This window comes from Lynx canadensis, chromosome D4, assembly GCF_007474595.2.
Source record: "Lynx canadensis isolate LIC74 chromosome D4, mLynCan4.pri.v2, whole genome shotgun sequence".
Taxonomy (NCBI): Eukaryota; Metazoa; Chordata; class Mammalia; order Carnivora; family Felidae; genus Lynx; species Lynx canadensis.
The window spans coordinates 77,119,490-77,135,494 of NC_044315.2; the positions used below are offsets into that span (position 1 = coordinate 77,119,490).

Sequence of the window (16,005 nt, forward strand, 5' to 3'; positions counted from 1 at the left end):
CAGAAAGAGAGGGAGAGAGAGAGAATCCCAAGAAGGCTGCACGTTGTTAGCACAGAGCCCAAGGTGGGGCTCTATCTCAACCGTGAGATCATGTCCTGAGCTGACAGCAAGAGTCAGATGCTGAACGCACTGAGCCACTGAATGCCTTCAAAGTAATTTTTTAAATGACACAGGAAATGTCATAAACACTTCAGGCTGGGAAGGAATAGGTGCTACTTAGGCTTGAGAGCTCCTGGGGTGGGGGTGGGGGGGGTACCCTCACTCTCCCCTGGGACTTGAAGCATTCGGGAGAAAATATTGAAACATACAGGACAGTACTTAATGTAAGGACACTGCCCCAGAGACAGGAATTGGGTCACTTGGAGCCAGAATACACTTTATGCTTCTGCTTAAAAGCAACATTTTTGTGTGTGCTTTAGATCATAGGAACGGTGGTTCAGGGCACATTAAAGGATAGAGGACTGGTAGTGGGTATCCAAAGATAAAAGAGAGTCTGTGGGTCAAAATAGGAAGCGTTGAGTATTCTATGTCCCTTTGTAGATGCAGAATACACATTAGCCTAGGATATGTTGTAAGGAGTCAACTAGTGACACACTATTTCTCATTGAACGTAAGATACCACTGATCTTAAGACGCACTGTTACTGTATTTATCACTAAGCAAGGAAAAGGAGAAAGTATAATTGTAATATATTGTCAGTTATGAGATGCATCCTGATTTGAGAGGTGTTAACATGTGAGAAACTGTGAGATGTGGAACTGTTGGATAGAATCAGGTTTAGTTCTTAGATATGCCAAACTAACTGGGCCTTTCTTCTCTGATCCAGGCTATGTTGTGACGGTTTACCCTTATTTTATTTTAATTACCATAAATGGGTATTTTAGGATGCTAAGGTTGTGGCTAAGATAACTCTCTGATCAAAGATGATTTGTGTACCTTTCCATAACATGGAATTGGTGCTGTGGAGCCGTATATCCCAGTGTGTGTGTGTGTGTGTGTGTGTGTGTGTGTGTGTGTCTGTGTGTGTGAGTGGGTGTGAGTTTTGGGTGGTGGGTAGGAGGCTTGAAGCTTACGAGAGAGAGTCCTCAATGGGTGTGGTCTTGGGACTGGTTCTGGCCAATAATGTGTGAGTAGAGATAATGTAGGTCACTTCTGAGCAAGGATTTCTAAGTATCTGTGTGTCCTCCCATGCTCTCTTCACCTTCCGCAGCAGGCTTAGAGGCTGCATATTGAATATTCTACCATAATGAAATAAAAGGATCCTGGACCCACGAACCATTCTTGGAGTACCTCCAATCAGGAATATTCTTGCTGAACATTGCATGGGCAAGAAAGAAACGTCTCTTGTTTTAAGTCACTGAAATGTGGAGGTAGATACAGAAATCAGCCTATCCTAGCACAGGTCAATTTTGTTCTTTCTTTATTTCTTAGCAAGTACATAGTGCCTGCCAAATAATACCAAACACTTCTTCCAAAACTCTGATGAAGATGGAAATTCCTCAACTGACTGAATGCTTATGGGTCCTGAGCTGACCTTGCTCCACAGGGATTAGAAGAGCAAGTTGCTTCCCACGCCCCTGGCGGGGTCTCCTCGACTGTACCCAGGGTGTGATTATTACTGTATTGCAGTGGAACTATGGGCCCAGGATTTTCTCTTTTGTATTTGATATACGGCCTGTCTCCTGGCAGGGGCACACAGAACTGAGAGCTCTTTGACTGAGGTCAGTAGATCATGGTGTGTTAATCCCATGGAAAGAAAAAAGCATCTTTACAAGGCACTATCATTAACTCCCCGTTCTTGGCTAAGAATAATTTTCAAGAAGACTTCTATAAAATGTGTGTATTCACATCCTTGAAACATAGTGTGGGAGATTGTCTTCAACCCCTTCTCTTAGTCCTCATCTTGGCCATCACGGGGTTTTCTCCTTAGTGATGGGAAGAAAGGGGATTTGCACCGTTACACATACATTACTCTATCCCCTTGAGTGCTGTGTTCTAGTAATGGGGTCTTGTTCTAGTAACAAGACCTTGTTTTGTCTGGCGTGAAATAACACACATTTGTTTCTTAGAAGGTAGAATGTGTGTGTGTGTGTGTGTGTGTGTGTGTGTGTGTGTGTGTGTGTGTGTCTGGGTGTGTCTGGATGTGTCTGGGTCTAGTGGGTGTTAGAGGCATAAGGCATGAGGTCTAGGCAATACACAACATTAGAATATTATTAACATGAGGTGATTTTATTTGCATTTTAGAAACATTGCTTTGCTTTCAGGATAAGGGATGGATTAGAAGAGTTAAGACATTGGCAAAAATGAGCCTGGTCCCTGAGAGACCCGTTAATAGTGTATTCCGCTAATCCAGGCCAAGGGATATATTCAATGGCAATGCTAATAGAAATGAAGACTGACATTTTAGAATTATTTTATAGATCAAATCTCTAGGAAATGGTAGAATGTTTTATTTTAAAGTGTAGGTTTTATCATTCAGGTGTGGTGAGACCAACAGATCAAGAGATGATTGCTATTGAAAATCTAGTTTGTTGTTCACAGTTCCCAAGAGGAAGGCCACACACTGCACCATGCAGGGCCACATGTGGAAGCACCAGCATCTGTCAGGAGGCATAAAGAGCAAACAGAAGAAACAGGCAGGAGGTTTGGTTGTAGTTTCTGAAGTAGGAAAGGCAAGAAAACATAAGGTCAGCAGGTTTAGACTTGGCTAGTTTGAATAATTTCAGGAAGCTATGGGGTATAGGTGCTTTCTCTAGGTATCCGGTACCTGGTATCTAAGGCAGAAAATTGCCTCCTAGAGTATATAAGCCAGGCAGAAAAGGCATTCAAAGTATGAGCTTAGGATTGGTGCATTTGTATATGAAAAGTGAACTCCAGAGCAAATCACTTGCTGTCAAAGGACTGTCTAGCCCTGGGAGGGACAGTCTATCCTAGCCAGCAACGCCGGGAGGCAGAGCAACAAAAATGCAGAAAACAAGAAAATGTAGTTAATGTGCATTTGATGAGAAAAAAGAGGAAGTCAAAGCGATTTCCTTCTGGGATGACTATGTGGAAGTGAAATGCTATTTACATTTCAGAGAACTATTCTTCTTTATTGAGCACCTACTCTGTGCCAGGCACTGCTCTATGATCTTTACATAGTCTCAATCCTCAAAGCAAAAGTTTGACAGTGGGACTATTTTTAGCTTAATTGTATACTTGTGTTGAAGAAGACTGCAAGAGTTTGTGCTCAGTCGTCTATGACATGCTCCCTCAGAGCTTGATTTTAGAGATGTTGAACTTGAGGTGCCAGCAGGACATCTTGGTAGAGCTATCTAGGACACAATGCTAGCAATACCCCCATTTTTACCGATGTTCTTGTTTAACAGAAACTTGCCTTGCACTTGCTACATCCCAGATACAGCTCTAAGAGTTTAACAAATGCCAACTCATTTAATCCCATAGCAATACTTTGAGGTATTATTTTATCCCCATTTTACATATATTTTTAATGACTATAATAGCTACCAATTTATGGAATATACTGATGAAGCATGTACTAGACTAAACATTTTATGTAGATTAACTAAAGTTGATCATGTAAGACAAATGTGATTTATCTCCATTTCAAAGGCTAGAAAACTAAGGCTTAGTGGCTTGCATCATTGGACTACCGTCCCATGGCTTGATTTTTGTGAATTGCATAGATTCGAGCTTTGATTCTGATTAAAGGCATTGTCCCATTTTGACCAGAAATTAAGGATCAGTAGTATGAAGTGACTGACAAATGCCATGGGGCCATCCTTAAGTCACCCAGCCTCAGTTTGGATTTCAGTATATCTGATTCTTCATTCCAATCTCTTCCCAATATTGCTGGGATTTCAAACTGTGGTTCACTGGAGCTGTGTTTTCAGTCAGTTTCACAAAAGTGAATTTCTTCACAAGATTTCACAAGAGCTGACGTTGCTACGGGCTGAATTGTATTCCCCTCAAAATCCATGCTGAAGTTCTCCAGTCCCTCAGGACGTGACTGTGTTTTGAGACTGAAGCTTTAAAAAGGTAATTAAGGTAAAATGAAGTCATATAGATGGACCCTAATCCAAAATGACTGATGTCCATTTAAGAAGGGGAAATTGGGACACACACACACACACACACACACACACACACACAGGGAAGAGCAAGTGAAGGCAGCCACCTGTATGCCGAGGAGAGAGCCTGAAGAGCTGTCATCCCTGCCCACACCTCCATGTCAGACTTCCAGGCTCCAGAACTTCATGAGGAAATAAACATCTGCCCTTGAAGCCCCCCACCCCCACCCCAGTGTGTGGTAATTTGTCATGGTAGCTTTAGGAAATGAATACATACAGTGAGTTTCCTGTACTAAAACGAAACTGGAAAGCCACGTCCTGGATTGTTGCGCAGGCTGTTTGACCAGTTTGATTGCTTTCCTAAGTTCACTAACCAGGAGGTCAGATGACTTCCCGGGATTGAAGTCAGCTTCCTCTTGCTGTTACTTGGACCACTGATCTGCAGACATTTTCTTCTTCTTCTAACTTCCCCTCCTGTGACTGGGGACATAAATATTAGAGAAACAAAAGCCCAGAATGCTAAGGTTGCCTTTCTCACTTCCTCTTGCCTCGGAACGCAGCGTTGCTTTGAATACAGTCATTGTCCTAGGGCACTGAGCAGGGGAGAGAAAGCGGCAGTACCCCGGAGGCCACACCAGCAGGCAGATACAGCGTGTCATGTTTCACCGAGCCATTTGTGGACACAGAAAATGCCAGAATGATGCCTCCTACCCGCCTGGCTGGGACTCTGATCCCAGCCATGGCCTTCCTCTCCTGCCTGAGACCTGAGAGCTGGGACCCTTGTGTGGAGGTACGTGGTTAGTGTCAGCTCATCTCCTATGAGATTTGTCTTGCTTCTGAAAAACTGCTCTCTGCCCAGAACTTCCCACTGTGGATCCCCTGCTAGTTGCCGAATTTCATTTGCAAAAAAGAGTCAAATTACCTTAAGGACTTGAGAAGGCACAGGGACCAAACAATTCATTGTTCCATGGCACCAACAGGTAGCCCATGGGTCATGTCCCATTCAGGACTTTAAGTGCTAATAGGGGCTTTAGGTCAGATCTGCTTAAAATCACTGTTCTTTGACTTCTGGGCTGTGTGATCTTGAAGAAGTTATTAAACCTCTCTGAAGCTAGTTTTCACATCTATGAAAGCATTATAATAATACCCGCTTAAACAGAGAGCTGTAAGAAGTCTGCTTCCTGTCATTTCCTTCTGCTAGTGGTCTGTACTCTCAGCTTCAAGCACTCACTTCACCCCTTTCAATCTCAGGAAGGAGTGTGTGAGTGTGTGTGTGGGGGGGGGAGGGTGTGTGTGTGTGGGGTGTGTGTGTTTTCTCTTAATAGGGAGAACTTTCTAAGTGGATTTCAGACTTGTGGATCTAGCCCTGGTTCCAAAGGATGAAAAGAAAGGAGTTTAGAAAAGAAAAGGGGAGAAAGAGAAATGAAGGCAAAATGGAAAATGAGAAACAAAGATACAAGGGGTGGGGGAAGAAAGAACCATATAAAATGACAGCTAATGCAATGGCTTCTTTCTTTGTGAAATACCAACCGACTTTTGCATAATCTCATTCACGATGGATCTCTTTTGTCCCTCTCCACCCTGTGCATGGACTTTCACAAGTGCTTTGGGAGCCCATGGTAGGACCCAATAACCAAGAGAATGTCCTGGGATTTAATGTGTGACAGGGTCAGAAACTCAAGAAAAGCATAACCAGTGGTGTGCAGAGATTGAGGGCATGGCGGAAATACCATGGGGGAAATACATACCATATGTAACAAAGACAAATTTGTCATCTCAAAGTCTTCCCTTCCTCCAATTTCCTGCCCAGAGCCCTACTCCTTGTCTCCTCTGTGTCCCTCCTGCTGTTAGGTTAATGGGGATGGTCCTCTAATCAAAGTCACCACTAGATAAAATCACACCTTCCCTTTTCCCACACCCCATATTCTCAGTCTCCAAAACCTGTCCAACCCTGCCTATCCCCTAAGTGCCACCCTAGGGCAGGTCCTCAGTTTTCCTGGCCTTGAGTCTTGGATAGTGACTGGTCTCGTGCCTCTGGAGTCCCCCACTCTAATTAACTCTGCACATTTTTGTTTGTTTATTTGTTGTTTTGCCTAAGTCTCAGTTCCAACAAATTGCCCTCTTAACAACTTGTGATAACTTTTGAGTGCTATTAGGACAGTTTGCTACCCCATGGCCTTTGCACTGGCTTCCTCTAGCTAGAATGCTTTGCTCCTAAATCAGTGCTGCCCAAAGGCAATATCATGTGGGTCACATCATCTTATTTAAACAATAAATGTAACCAACTAAATTTAGCCGAAGTTGTACTTAACTAAATTGTAGCTAACTAAGTTTAAAATGTAGCTTTAAAATTTCTGATAGCCACTTTGAAAAAATAAAAACTGATAAATCTGATTTTAATATTTTTATTTAACCCAATATATTCAAAATATTATTTGAAAATGTAATATATACTAAACTATTAATAAAATATTTCACAGCCTTTCTGTGGCACAGAGTGTTTGAGATTTAGTATGTATTTTACATTTAATATATCTCTCAATTTAGACTGTTTCTCATCCTCAATAGCCATGTGTAGCTAGTGGCTACCATGATGGAAAGTGCAGTTTTAGTTATCATCATGACTTAATCCCTCACTTCATATTTCTGCTAAAATGTCACCTCCTCTTGGAAGTGTTCCTTGATCACCTCATGTAGAACTCCCTATGCCCCATATTTGCCTCTAATTTCTATGACGATTTACTTTTTATAGCACATCATTAAATACTTTTTGTGTATTTGTTCACTATTTTTCCGTTCTTTTAAAATGGAATCTATAAGTGAAGGATAACATTGCTGATTTTATTTATCACTATATCCCAGCATTTTGTGCTGGTCTCAGTCTATCAATAACCAATGTTGGGTTGGACCAGCCCTTGTGGTTCTTTCGGATTGTAAGGTACCTTTCAGCAATAACCATCTGGAAACTTTGAAAAACTAAAAATTTATAACTTATAAGACCTGGAAATTATATAGCACATGTAGGGCCACACATGTGGCCTCAATATTGAGGGTAGAGAGAAAAACTGCTCAAGCATGTGGGGTTCTGTTTTTACTGGGGTTGAGAATGGGGCCTTAGGGTTTCCCTGGCTCCCTTCTTAGTGGTGAATTTAAAACATAACAGCAGGGAGTTAAAGGGAGGAGGTGGAGGGGGAAAAAAAAGAAGGCTCAGTGGGGGAAGAAGTCCTGGCTCTATCTAGTCATGTGGCTGGTGTTGTGTTTATCTTAGCCCTCTTCGAAGCTGATGCCTCCCCCAATTAAAGCTTAAACCAGACACCTGAATTACAAGAAATGCCTACTGTCAAAGCTTAGACTATACCCAGTACCTAGCACATAGAAATTGCTCAACTTACATATTTTAGATGATTAAAAATACTGCCACAGGGCTCTATCTTCCCCACTGGATTAGGATCCATTTCTCCCACTATGGACCAGCCGCTCTGAAATAGTTTCCATCCTTTTCTTGCTTACATTATTCTCTACTTCTTTCTCTTTCCACATATCCAAATCTTGCTTATCCTTGAAGACCCACCTTGAAACCTTCTCATTCTCAGAGGCCTTCTATAATCCCTGGATCCAGAATTGACCTCTACCACTTATGTGCCAAAGGAACTATTTTGGGGAAAAGAAATTTCCAGGCCTGGTTTAGGGTCCATTACACTAGTGTGAGTTGTGTTCCTATCTTAGCTCTTCCTCTAGATTGTAAGCTCCTTGAAGTCTGGAGCCATTTCACACTGGTCTTTGTACTGTCCGTAGCACTTAGATAAAATGGCTACAATTTGGACTTAAGCAAATCTTCATTCAATCAGGTATTCTCTCATTTAGTCAATAAATACTGAGTGAGCATTCACCATTTGCCAGGCACAACTGTGAGTGCTGGAGACACAGCAGAGGGCAAGAATATCAAAGCTTACAATGTAGTGAGGCTAATGAACAAGACACATGGTACAATCACATAGACAGTGTAATGTTAGATGGTGATACACCCTGAGAAGGCAGATGACAGAGCGTAAGGGAAGGATGCCTGGTACCATCCTCTATGAGACAGTATGGGCTGGGAGGCTCCTACAGGGGATAGCATTTCCAGAGACACGTCCATCGATGAAGTGAAGAGCTGCACACGTGACCTGTAAGACCTTATGCAGATTATTCCATCACTCTGACTTCTTCTTTAAAAGGTTTATTTGAAGATTAAAGTATATAACATATAAGAAATAGGCCCACATATGGTAGGGGATTAATAATAACTAATAACAATAAATGTTAACATGTATTGATCATTTACACTGTAATAGGCTTTGGGATAATCTCTTCAAATACCTTATTTCATTTAATCCTTTTAACAGATTCTATTTTGGTTTGGTTTTAAACAGAAAACCAAAATTAGCTGGCTTAAGCAAGAAATTTTGTTGAATAAATCAGAGAATTCAGAAATTAAATGGGAAGTTAGAAAACAAGGCCTACCAAGAATTTGGGAAATATGATGGAAACAAGCATAGGAACCAAGGGAGCATAAAGTACCTGGCCTTATTTGCTAGGTTACACCACTGAAGTCCAAGCATCTGAAGGATTTTTCCCCATGTCTGTGTTACCTATTCAAAGGTCAATCAGCCAAAAGAGAGAATGCAACTGGCAAAAATTGAGTTATGACTATGAAGTCCAGGCACCTGAACTGATAGTCTCCTCGAGGCTGTATACAATTGTGGGGTACTTGGTGTAAAAAAGGTTTTGCCCCAAATCCCATGGAACACTGGGGTGCTTCTGCACTCCAGAGCCTTAGCCTTTCAGCACTTGATTCCCCTGCTTCTCCCTAAATGCTGCCATTGTGATAGCAGAGGTTAGAAAACAGGACATAGGAAGTTCTCTCCCCTTCCAAATCTAGAGTAAGAGATTTTATAAAGTGAGTGGATAAATGAATGAATGAATGAGTGGATGGATGGATGGATGGATGGATGGATGGATGAAAGATGGCTGGATGGCCCCAGTCCAGGAGGTCTCCATGGGTCTGGCCTAGGAGAAGGGTGTGGAGAGGGCAGTCCATTGAGGTGCATGTATTAAGACACTGTATCTAATATGTGATCATTGCAGGTGGTTCCTAACATTACTTACCAATGCATGGACCTGAATCTTCACAAAATCCCCGACAACATCCCCTCATCAACCAAGGACCTGGACATGAGCTTTAACCCCCTGAGAAATTTAGGCAGCCGTAGTTTCTCCAACTTCCCAGAACTGCAGGTGCTGGATTTATCCAGGTAATGACTGAGATTTTACACACGGCACAAGGTGAAATGCTCATTGTTCTATCATTTCGTTCTTATGTCAGGAGTCTCCTCTTTATTCACTTAGTCATTCAACAGGTATCTTATTTGCTGTATAACTTTGGGCAAGCCCCTTCCTTTCTCCAGGTCTCAGTTGCCTCATCTGTGAAATGAGTACCTGGACAAGACAATTTCTAAGAACAGTTCTATCTTTCGATTTTAGGACAGGGGAGAAAATTGACTCAAACTCTTTCACCAGCAGATATTTATTGAGTACTATTTGCTATATAGTATAGAGTCTACTAGGAAATAAAAGTTTATTGATACATACAACTCCAGCTATTAAAGAGGGCATACACACTTGAATGAAGTAACATATTAAAATCCTGAGCATGATGTTAGGCCCATAGTAGACATTCAATAAATGTTACTTGATTCTGATTTGGGATTTTTGAACCTGAGATAAGCATGGGAATACACACCAGTAAGTGATAAGCTATGTGCAAACTAGAGGCAAAATGTTGTGTCGTTCAAAAGAGAGGCCTTCTCTGCAGTGGGTAATCAAGACAGATTTCATGAACTGAGTAGGATTCAAAAAAATATCTAGAATATTGAAAGTGTGATAGAGATAGGCAAATAGGAAGATATAAGTAACCCAAGAAGAAAGATGACAAGATCAAAGAAAAATATATGCTGTAAGAAAGAACAGTGACTAAGATTTTTCTTTTCTGATTCAGGGAAATGTAACATTTATTAGGGCAGGTGAAATTATTATCATTATTTTGGGGAGAGAATTGGATTCTAAAATTATTTTCATCATTAGGGCCTTACTTTAAAATATACTAGATAATGGATCATATTCTATATAAGAGTTTGGGGAAAATGCAGAAGCATTTATATATATGGCTATTTATTATAGAAACTTTTAATAAATTCTAAGACCATAGCATGAAAACCTTCTTTAGAGCAGATCTTTATATAGAAAGAAGAGGGGACACCTGATGTTTTATACTCTAACTTGGACAGTGAAAGTGTATAACAAAGAGGGAATGGAGCGTTTTGAAAGGCAGTGGGGGTTGAGGAGAGAGCTCTGTGGGGCTCAGAAGACCTGAGCCAGATCTTCCTCCAACATTTACAGCCACATGGACTGAGGCATGTCACTTGATCTCCCTGAGTCTCAGTATTCTTATCTGTGAAACAGAAATGATAAAACTTACCACACAGGGCTAAATGTGATCGTGGATGTTAACATGCATATATATTAAAAACCTTATAAGGCAGACTTTATAAGAATAAAAATATTACTATTGTTATAGCACTTCATTAGTTTCTGAATTTCATTTTTCTGAATAAGACTTTTTCAAGAACTATAATTAAGATAAACAGATCACCCCTCCCCTTTTTTAAAGCAAGAAGTAGTTTCTCATCAGACCATGTGTTTTATAAGGAATATTTAAGGAACTTTTCTCAGAGGCCTTAACTATGTGCCTCAAGAGAGGCCAGCTCTCTCTCTCTCTTGATTACGGTTTAGGGCAAGGACAAACATAGTATTGTAGATATCCTTTCCCTTCTTATATCCCTTCACAATGTTCACATGTAGTGATTCAACTAGTCCTCTAGGATGCTTTATAATAGACCAGGCACCCTGTTATTCTTATGGAAACCTATTGACACATGTATTTGCTTTTTTGGACAAGGAAACTGAAGTACAGAGAGTTTAAGTAATGTATCTACATTCACTCTCTATGTTTTGTAGAGCTTGCTGCAGCAGAGATTCATAGTCACATCTCCTGCTTCCAAGTTAAATTTTCTTTTCATCTTAATGCTCTGTTTCTCTAAAGTGATGAGCCCCCTTTGATGAGACAGAGCAACAGCAAGACCTCTCCAGTCATCTGATGCACACAGCAATATACATAAGTTTATAGGTTACAACATCCTATAACTGAAAGTAACTTGAGAAATAATCAAGTTTAGCTGCCTCATTTAGAAAGGTGATAACTGAGGTCCGGAGAGGAAGTTTCCAAAATCATGTGATATGAGAGAGAGGACATCAAAGACACCAGAGCCAAGATATCTTGCCCACTTTTCCAGTATTCTTTCTATAGCATCTTCCACCTTCTATTGAATTACCAATCGATAACAAAAGCTTGGGCCAAAATGCTTTGATTACCCATGACCCACATGGAGGGGATAGGACAAGTGGAGAAATTGTTAACGTGATTCAGGTTGGACTAGGAAATAACTCACTTGCAAATTGTAACTGTCATGCACTTGTAGGACTGGCAGGTGTTTACCATTGACTTGCCATTCATTGGCTGGATAAGAACCTTGTCTGTAGGACACCTCTATGAACACTGTATACAGCATGGCTTCCATTTCTCTGGAGATAAAATTCAAAATCCTTTATCCAGTCTTGAAGCCTTTGCTTTGTATCCTCCTTTCTCCACAAGTTCGTCTCACACTCCTCCACTTCCCTCTCTGTACTCCAGACACAGAAGCAGTTTCTTATGGTTCCTCCATGTATCATGGCTGTTGCCTACCTCAGACTCACTTCCTTTTCTTGGTAATCCTTACTCATCTTTCAGGTTTCAACTTAAGTGCTCTCATGGAAGCCTGCTCTGGTCCCCTCTGTCTAGGTACATTCCTTCCATATAAGGTTTCATAGTATACTTTCCTTTTCTTCCATACAACTCACTCCCATCACCTGTTACTACTAACATTTACCTGTGATAACCACAACTTTCAAATATCTAGCTATCATACATGGAGAACTCTGCATAGACATTGAGGGTAACACAAATGTGTAATTTTTTATGTCTTTAAAATTGACATTGACCGGTTATTTAACATGCCTCACAACTAACAGCTATCCATATCATCTGTGCCAATCTGATGGACAATCACAATTATGTATGGCAGGAAATAGCTAAAGTTAATCCAAGGTGGTTACATACTCTATCAGCCATACAGTCTTCACGTATCCCAATTATTGATCTTTAACTGACTTCTTTCTGATGGATGTGTTGCCTCTGCTTAGCACGTGTGCCTAGTGTGCTAAAAAGAGTTTGTCATTGTGTCCAGCGTAATAATACTGCATCTGTGGGGTTTCTTATTTGCTCGTGTCATGATCTGTCCTGCTTCATGTCTTTGTCGATGGCATAGATCATATGGCATGTCACATCTGTGTGAAGAGCTAGGTGACTGGGGTGGTTACTCCATTTTGAGTTTTGATTCAGCAGAAATATTATATAATCTGTATCTCTTTTCCCTGTAGGTGTGAAATTCAAATAATTGAAGATGATGCATATCAGGGCCTAAACCACCTCTCCATCTTGATATTGACAGGAAATCCTATCCAGAGGTTATTCCCAGGAGCTTTTTCTGGACTATCAAGTTTACAGACGCTGGTGGTTGTGGAGACAAATATAGCATCTCTAGAGGACTTCCCCATTGGACATCTCAAAACGTTGAAGGAGCTTAATGTGGCTCACAATCTTATCCACTCCTTCAAATTACCTGAATATTTTTCTAACATGCCCAACCTTGAGTATTTGGATCTTTCCAATAACAAGATCCAAAATATTTATCATAAAGACTTACAGGTTCTACATCAAAAGCCTCTACTCAACCTTTCTTTAGACTTGTCCCTAAACCCTTTAGACTTTATCCAACCAGGTGCCTTTCAAGAAATTAAGCTCCATGAACTGACTTTGAGAAGTAATTTTAATAGTACAGATGTAATGAAAGCTTCTATTCAAGGTCTGGCAGGTTTACAGATCCATCAGTTGGTTCTGGGAGAATTTAAAAATGAAAGGAACTTGGAAAGATTTGACAAATCTATCCTGGAGGGACTGTGCAATTTGATCATAGAAAAATTCCGGATAGCATACTTTGACACGTTCTCAGAGGATGCTATTGACTCATTTAATTGTTTGGCAAACGTTTCTACCATTTCTCTGGTGCATCTGTATTTCAACGGGCTAAAACAGCTCCCTAAAAATCTCGGATGGCAACGGTTAGAATTGGTTAACTGTGAATTTGAACAATTTCCCACATGGAAGCTGGACTCTCTCAAGGAGCTTGTTTTCTCTGCCAACGAAGTTGGGAACACTTTTACTCAGGTTAAGTTGGAAAGCCTTGAGTTTCTAGATCTCAGTAGAAATGACTTTAGTTTCAAGAGTTGCTGTTCTGAGAGAGATTTGGGGACAACCAGACTGAAGCATTTAGATCTAAGCTTCAACAATATTATTACCATAAGTTCAAACTTCTTGGGCTTAGAACAGTTAGAATATCTAGACTTCCAGCATTCCAGTTTGAAACAGGTCAGTGATTTTTCAGTATTCCTACCCCTCAAAAACCTCCGTTACCTTGATATTTCTTACACTCACACCCAAGTTGCCTTCCATGGCATCTTCAATGGCTTGATCAGCCTCCAAATCTTAAAAATGGCTGGCAATTCTTTCCAGGACAACTTCCTTCCAAATATTTTCATGGAGCTGACTAACTTGACCATTCTAGACCTCTCTGATTGTCAGCTGGAACAGGTGTCCCAAGTGGCATTTAACTCACTCCCTAAACTTCAGTTGCTAAATATGAGTCACAACCACCTCTTATCATTTGATACACTTCCTTATGAACCTCTTCACTCCCTCCAGACTCTGGACTGCAGTTTTAATCGTATAGTGGCCTCTAAGGAGCAAGAACTACGGCATTTTCCAAGTAATCTATCTTCCTTAAATCTTACTCGGAATGATTTTGCTTGTGTTTGTGAACACCAGAGTTTCCTGCAGTGGGTCAAGGACCAGAGGCAGCTCTTGGTGGAAGTTGAACAGATGGTGTGTGCAAAACCTTTGGACATGCAGGGCATGCCCATGCTGAATTTTAGGAATGCTACCTGTCAGGTGAGAAAGACCATCATTACTGTGTCGGTTTTCACTGTACTCTTGGTTTCTCTGGTGGTGGTTCTGGTGTATAAGTTCTATTTCCACCTGATGCTTCTTGCTGGCTGTAAAAAGTATAGCAGAGGTGAAAGCACCTATGATGCCTTCGTTATCTACTCAAGCCAGGACGAAGATTGGGTGAGGAATGAATTGGTAAAGAACTTGGAGGAGGGGGTGCCCCCTTTTCAGCTCTGCCTTCACTACAGAGACTTTATTCCTGGTGTGGCCATCGCCGCCAACATCATCCAGGAAGGTTTCCATAAAAGCCGGAAGGTTATCGTCGTGGTGTCCCAGCACTTTATCCAGAGTCGATGGTGCATCTTTGAGTATGAGATTGCCCAGACTTGGCAGTTTCTGAGCAGCCGTGCCGGCATCATCTTCATCGTCCTGCAGAAGTTGGAGAAGTCCCTGCTGCGGCAGCAGGTGGAGCTGTATCGCCTTCTCAACAGGAACACCTACCTGGAGTGGGAGGACAGTGTCCTGGGGAGGCACATCTTCTGGAGACGACTCAGAAAAGCCTTGCTGGATGGTAAACCACGCAGTCCAGAAGGAATGGCAGATGCAGAAGGCAGCTAGCGTGGAAGAGTAACCTCTGCCTGAGAAGGAAACACTTCGTTCACTAAATGAGAATTAAATGCTGTGACATACCTGGCGCTGTGCCAAGGGCAGATGATTCAGTGGTGCCGAGGAACCCAGGACTGCTGACCTCATGGGGTTTACAGTGCAGGGGGAATAAGTACTGTGCTAAATTACAGAATCTCCAGGTGGATGTTTCAACCAAATCAGCTAAGGAGTCCATGGCAGGGAAAGTCAACTCAACACTTACCCCATCAAACTGAATTAGACCTAAGACCCTGGCCCTAGTGAAATCAGAAGAAGGTATAGTTCTTCACCTGAGTCTTCTGAATGGAAACTACCTCATGTTTTACATTTTAGCCAGCTTAAATTTAACTGAATGAGGTCTTTACTCACTTTTCCCTTTTCTGTTGAATGCAATTTAAATTCCACTTGATAACTCAGAAGGCTCCTGATTGAGACCACCTCCCCTCCAATTTCAACCTGTTTCCTTACATAGGCTAAAGTCTGTAACTAATTCCAAAGGAAATCTGAGTAATACATATCCACAAACATCCTGGTCTTTCTTTTGTATGTTCTAAATATTAACTGTGCCTGATATATTTTTGTTTTTATAAATCTAGTTCTCATTTTTCATGTCTTCTCTATAAACTCTTACCATAAATAAGGCTTTTAGAGACATGCTAGAAATTTCCATATTTAAGCACTATCATTCAAGAAAATATGTGAAATTCACTCCATCACTTTGTCGCTTGATGTCACTCTAAAGTTATTAACTACTACGTTATGACTGTCATGAAGGAAGCATTACAATGATTTTGTTTAAAGTGGCACTTTTTGTAAGAGAGAGGGACAAGTCCAAATTCCTGGTCTTATAAAGAGCAATTCAGGCTAAGGGCAGGCCAAGAAATGGGATGGCCTCAGGAGGTCATTTTTTGATGGTCCTAGAAACATATGGCTGATACAGTTGAGGTGACCACATGACGAGAGCTGCAGCAGTCTCTTCCACAGCAGATGAATATTGCCTGACAGGACATTGATGCCTTCAGGGATTGTGAAATAGTTTAAGGTGGGGAGCATACATTGTGGCTTCCTGTTGGGTATCACTCTGTGACCACA

General features: G+C 41.2%; 1 protein-coding gene across 3 annotated transcripts; it reads left to right on the plus strand.

Moving 5' to 3' along the window:
- Positions 1-4,457: 4,457 nt before the first annotated feature.
- On the plus strand, positions 4,458-15,626 carry TLR4 (toll like receptor 4). Of its 3 annotated transcripts, none has more exons than XM_030292678.1 (3): positions 4,458-4,860; positions 9,198-9,364; positions 12,645-15,626. In XM_030292678.1, exons 1-3 carry the CDS (start codon positions 4,768-4,770, stop codon positions 14,884-14,886), a joined length of 2,502 nt encoding a protein of 833 aa, XP_030148538.1. In that variant the 5' UTR covers positions 4,458-4,767; the 3' UTR covers positions 14,887-15,626. The 3 variants fall into 3 exon arrangements, with proteins under 3 accessions (XP_030148538.1, XP_032451571.1, XP_032451572.1); XM_032595680.1 differs by having other exon boundaries at positions 4,460-4,860; positions 12,716-15,626; XM_032595681.1 differs by lacking the exon at positions 9,198-9,364 and having other exon boundaries at positions 4,460-4,860.
- Positions 15,627-16,005: the final 379 nt, after the last annotated feature.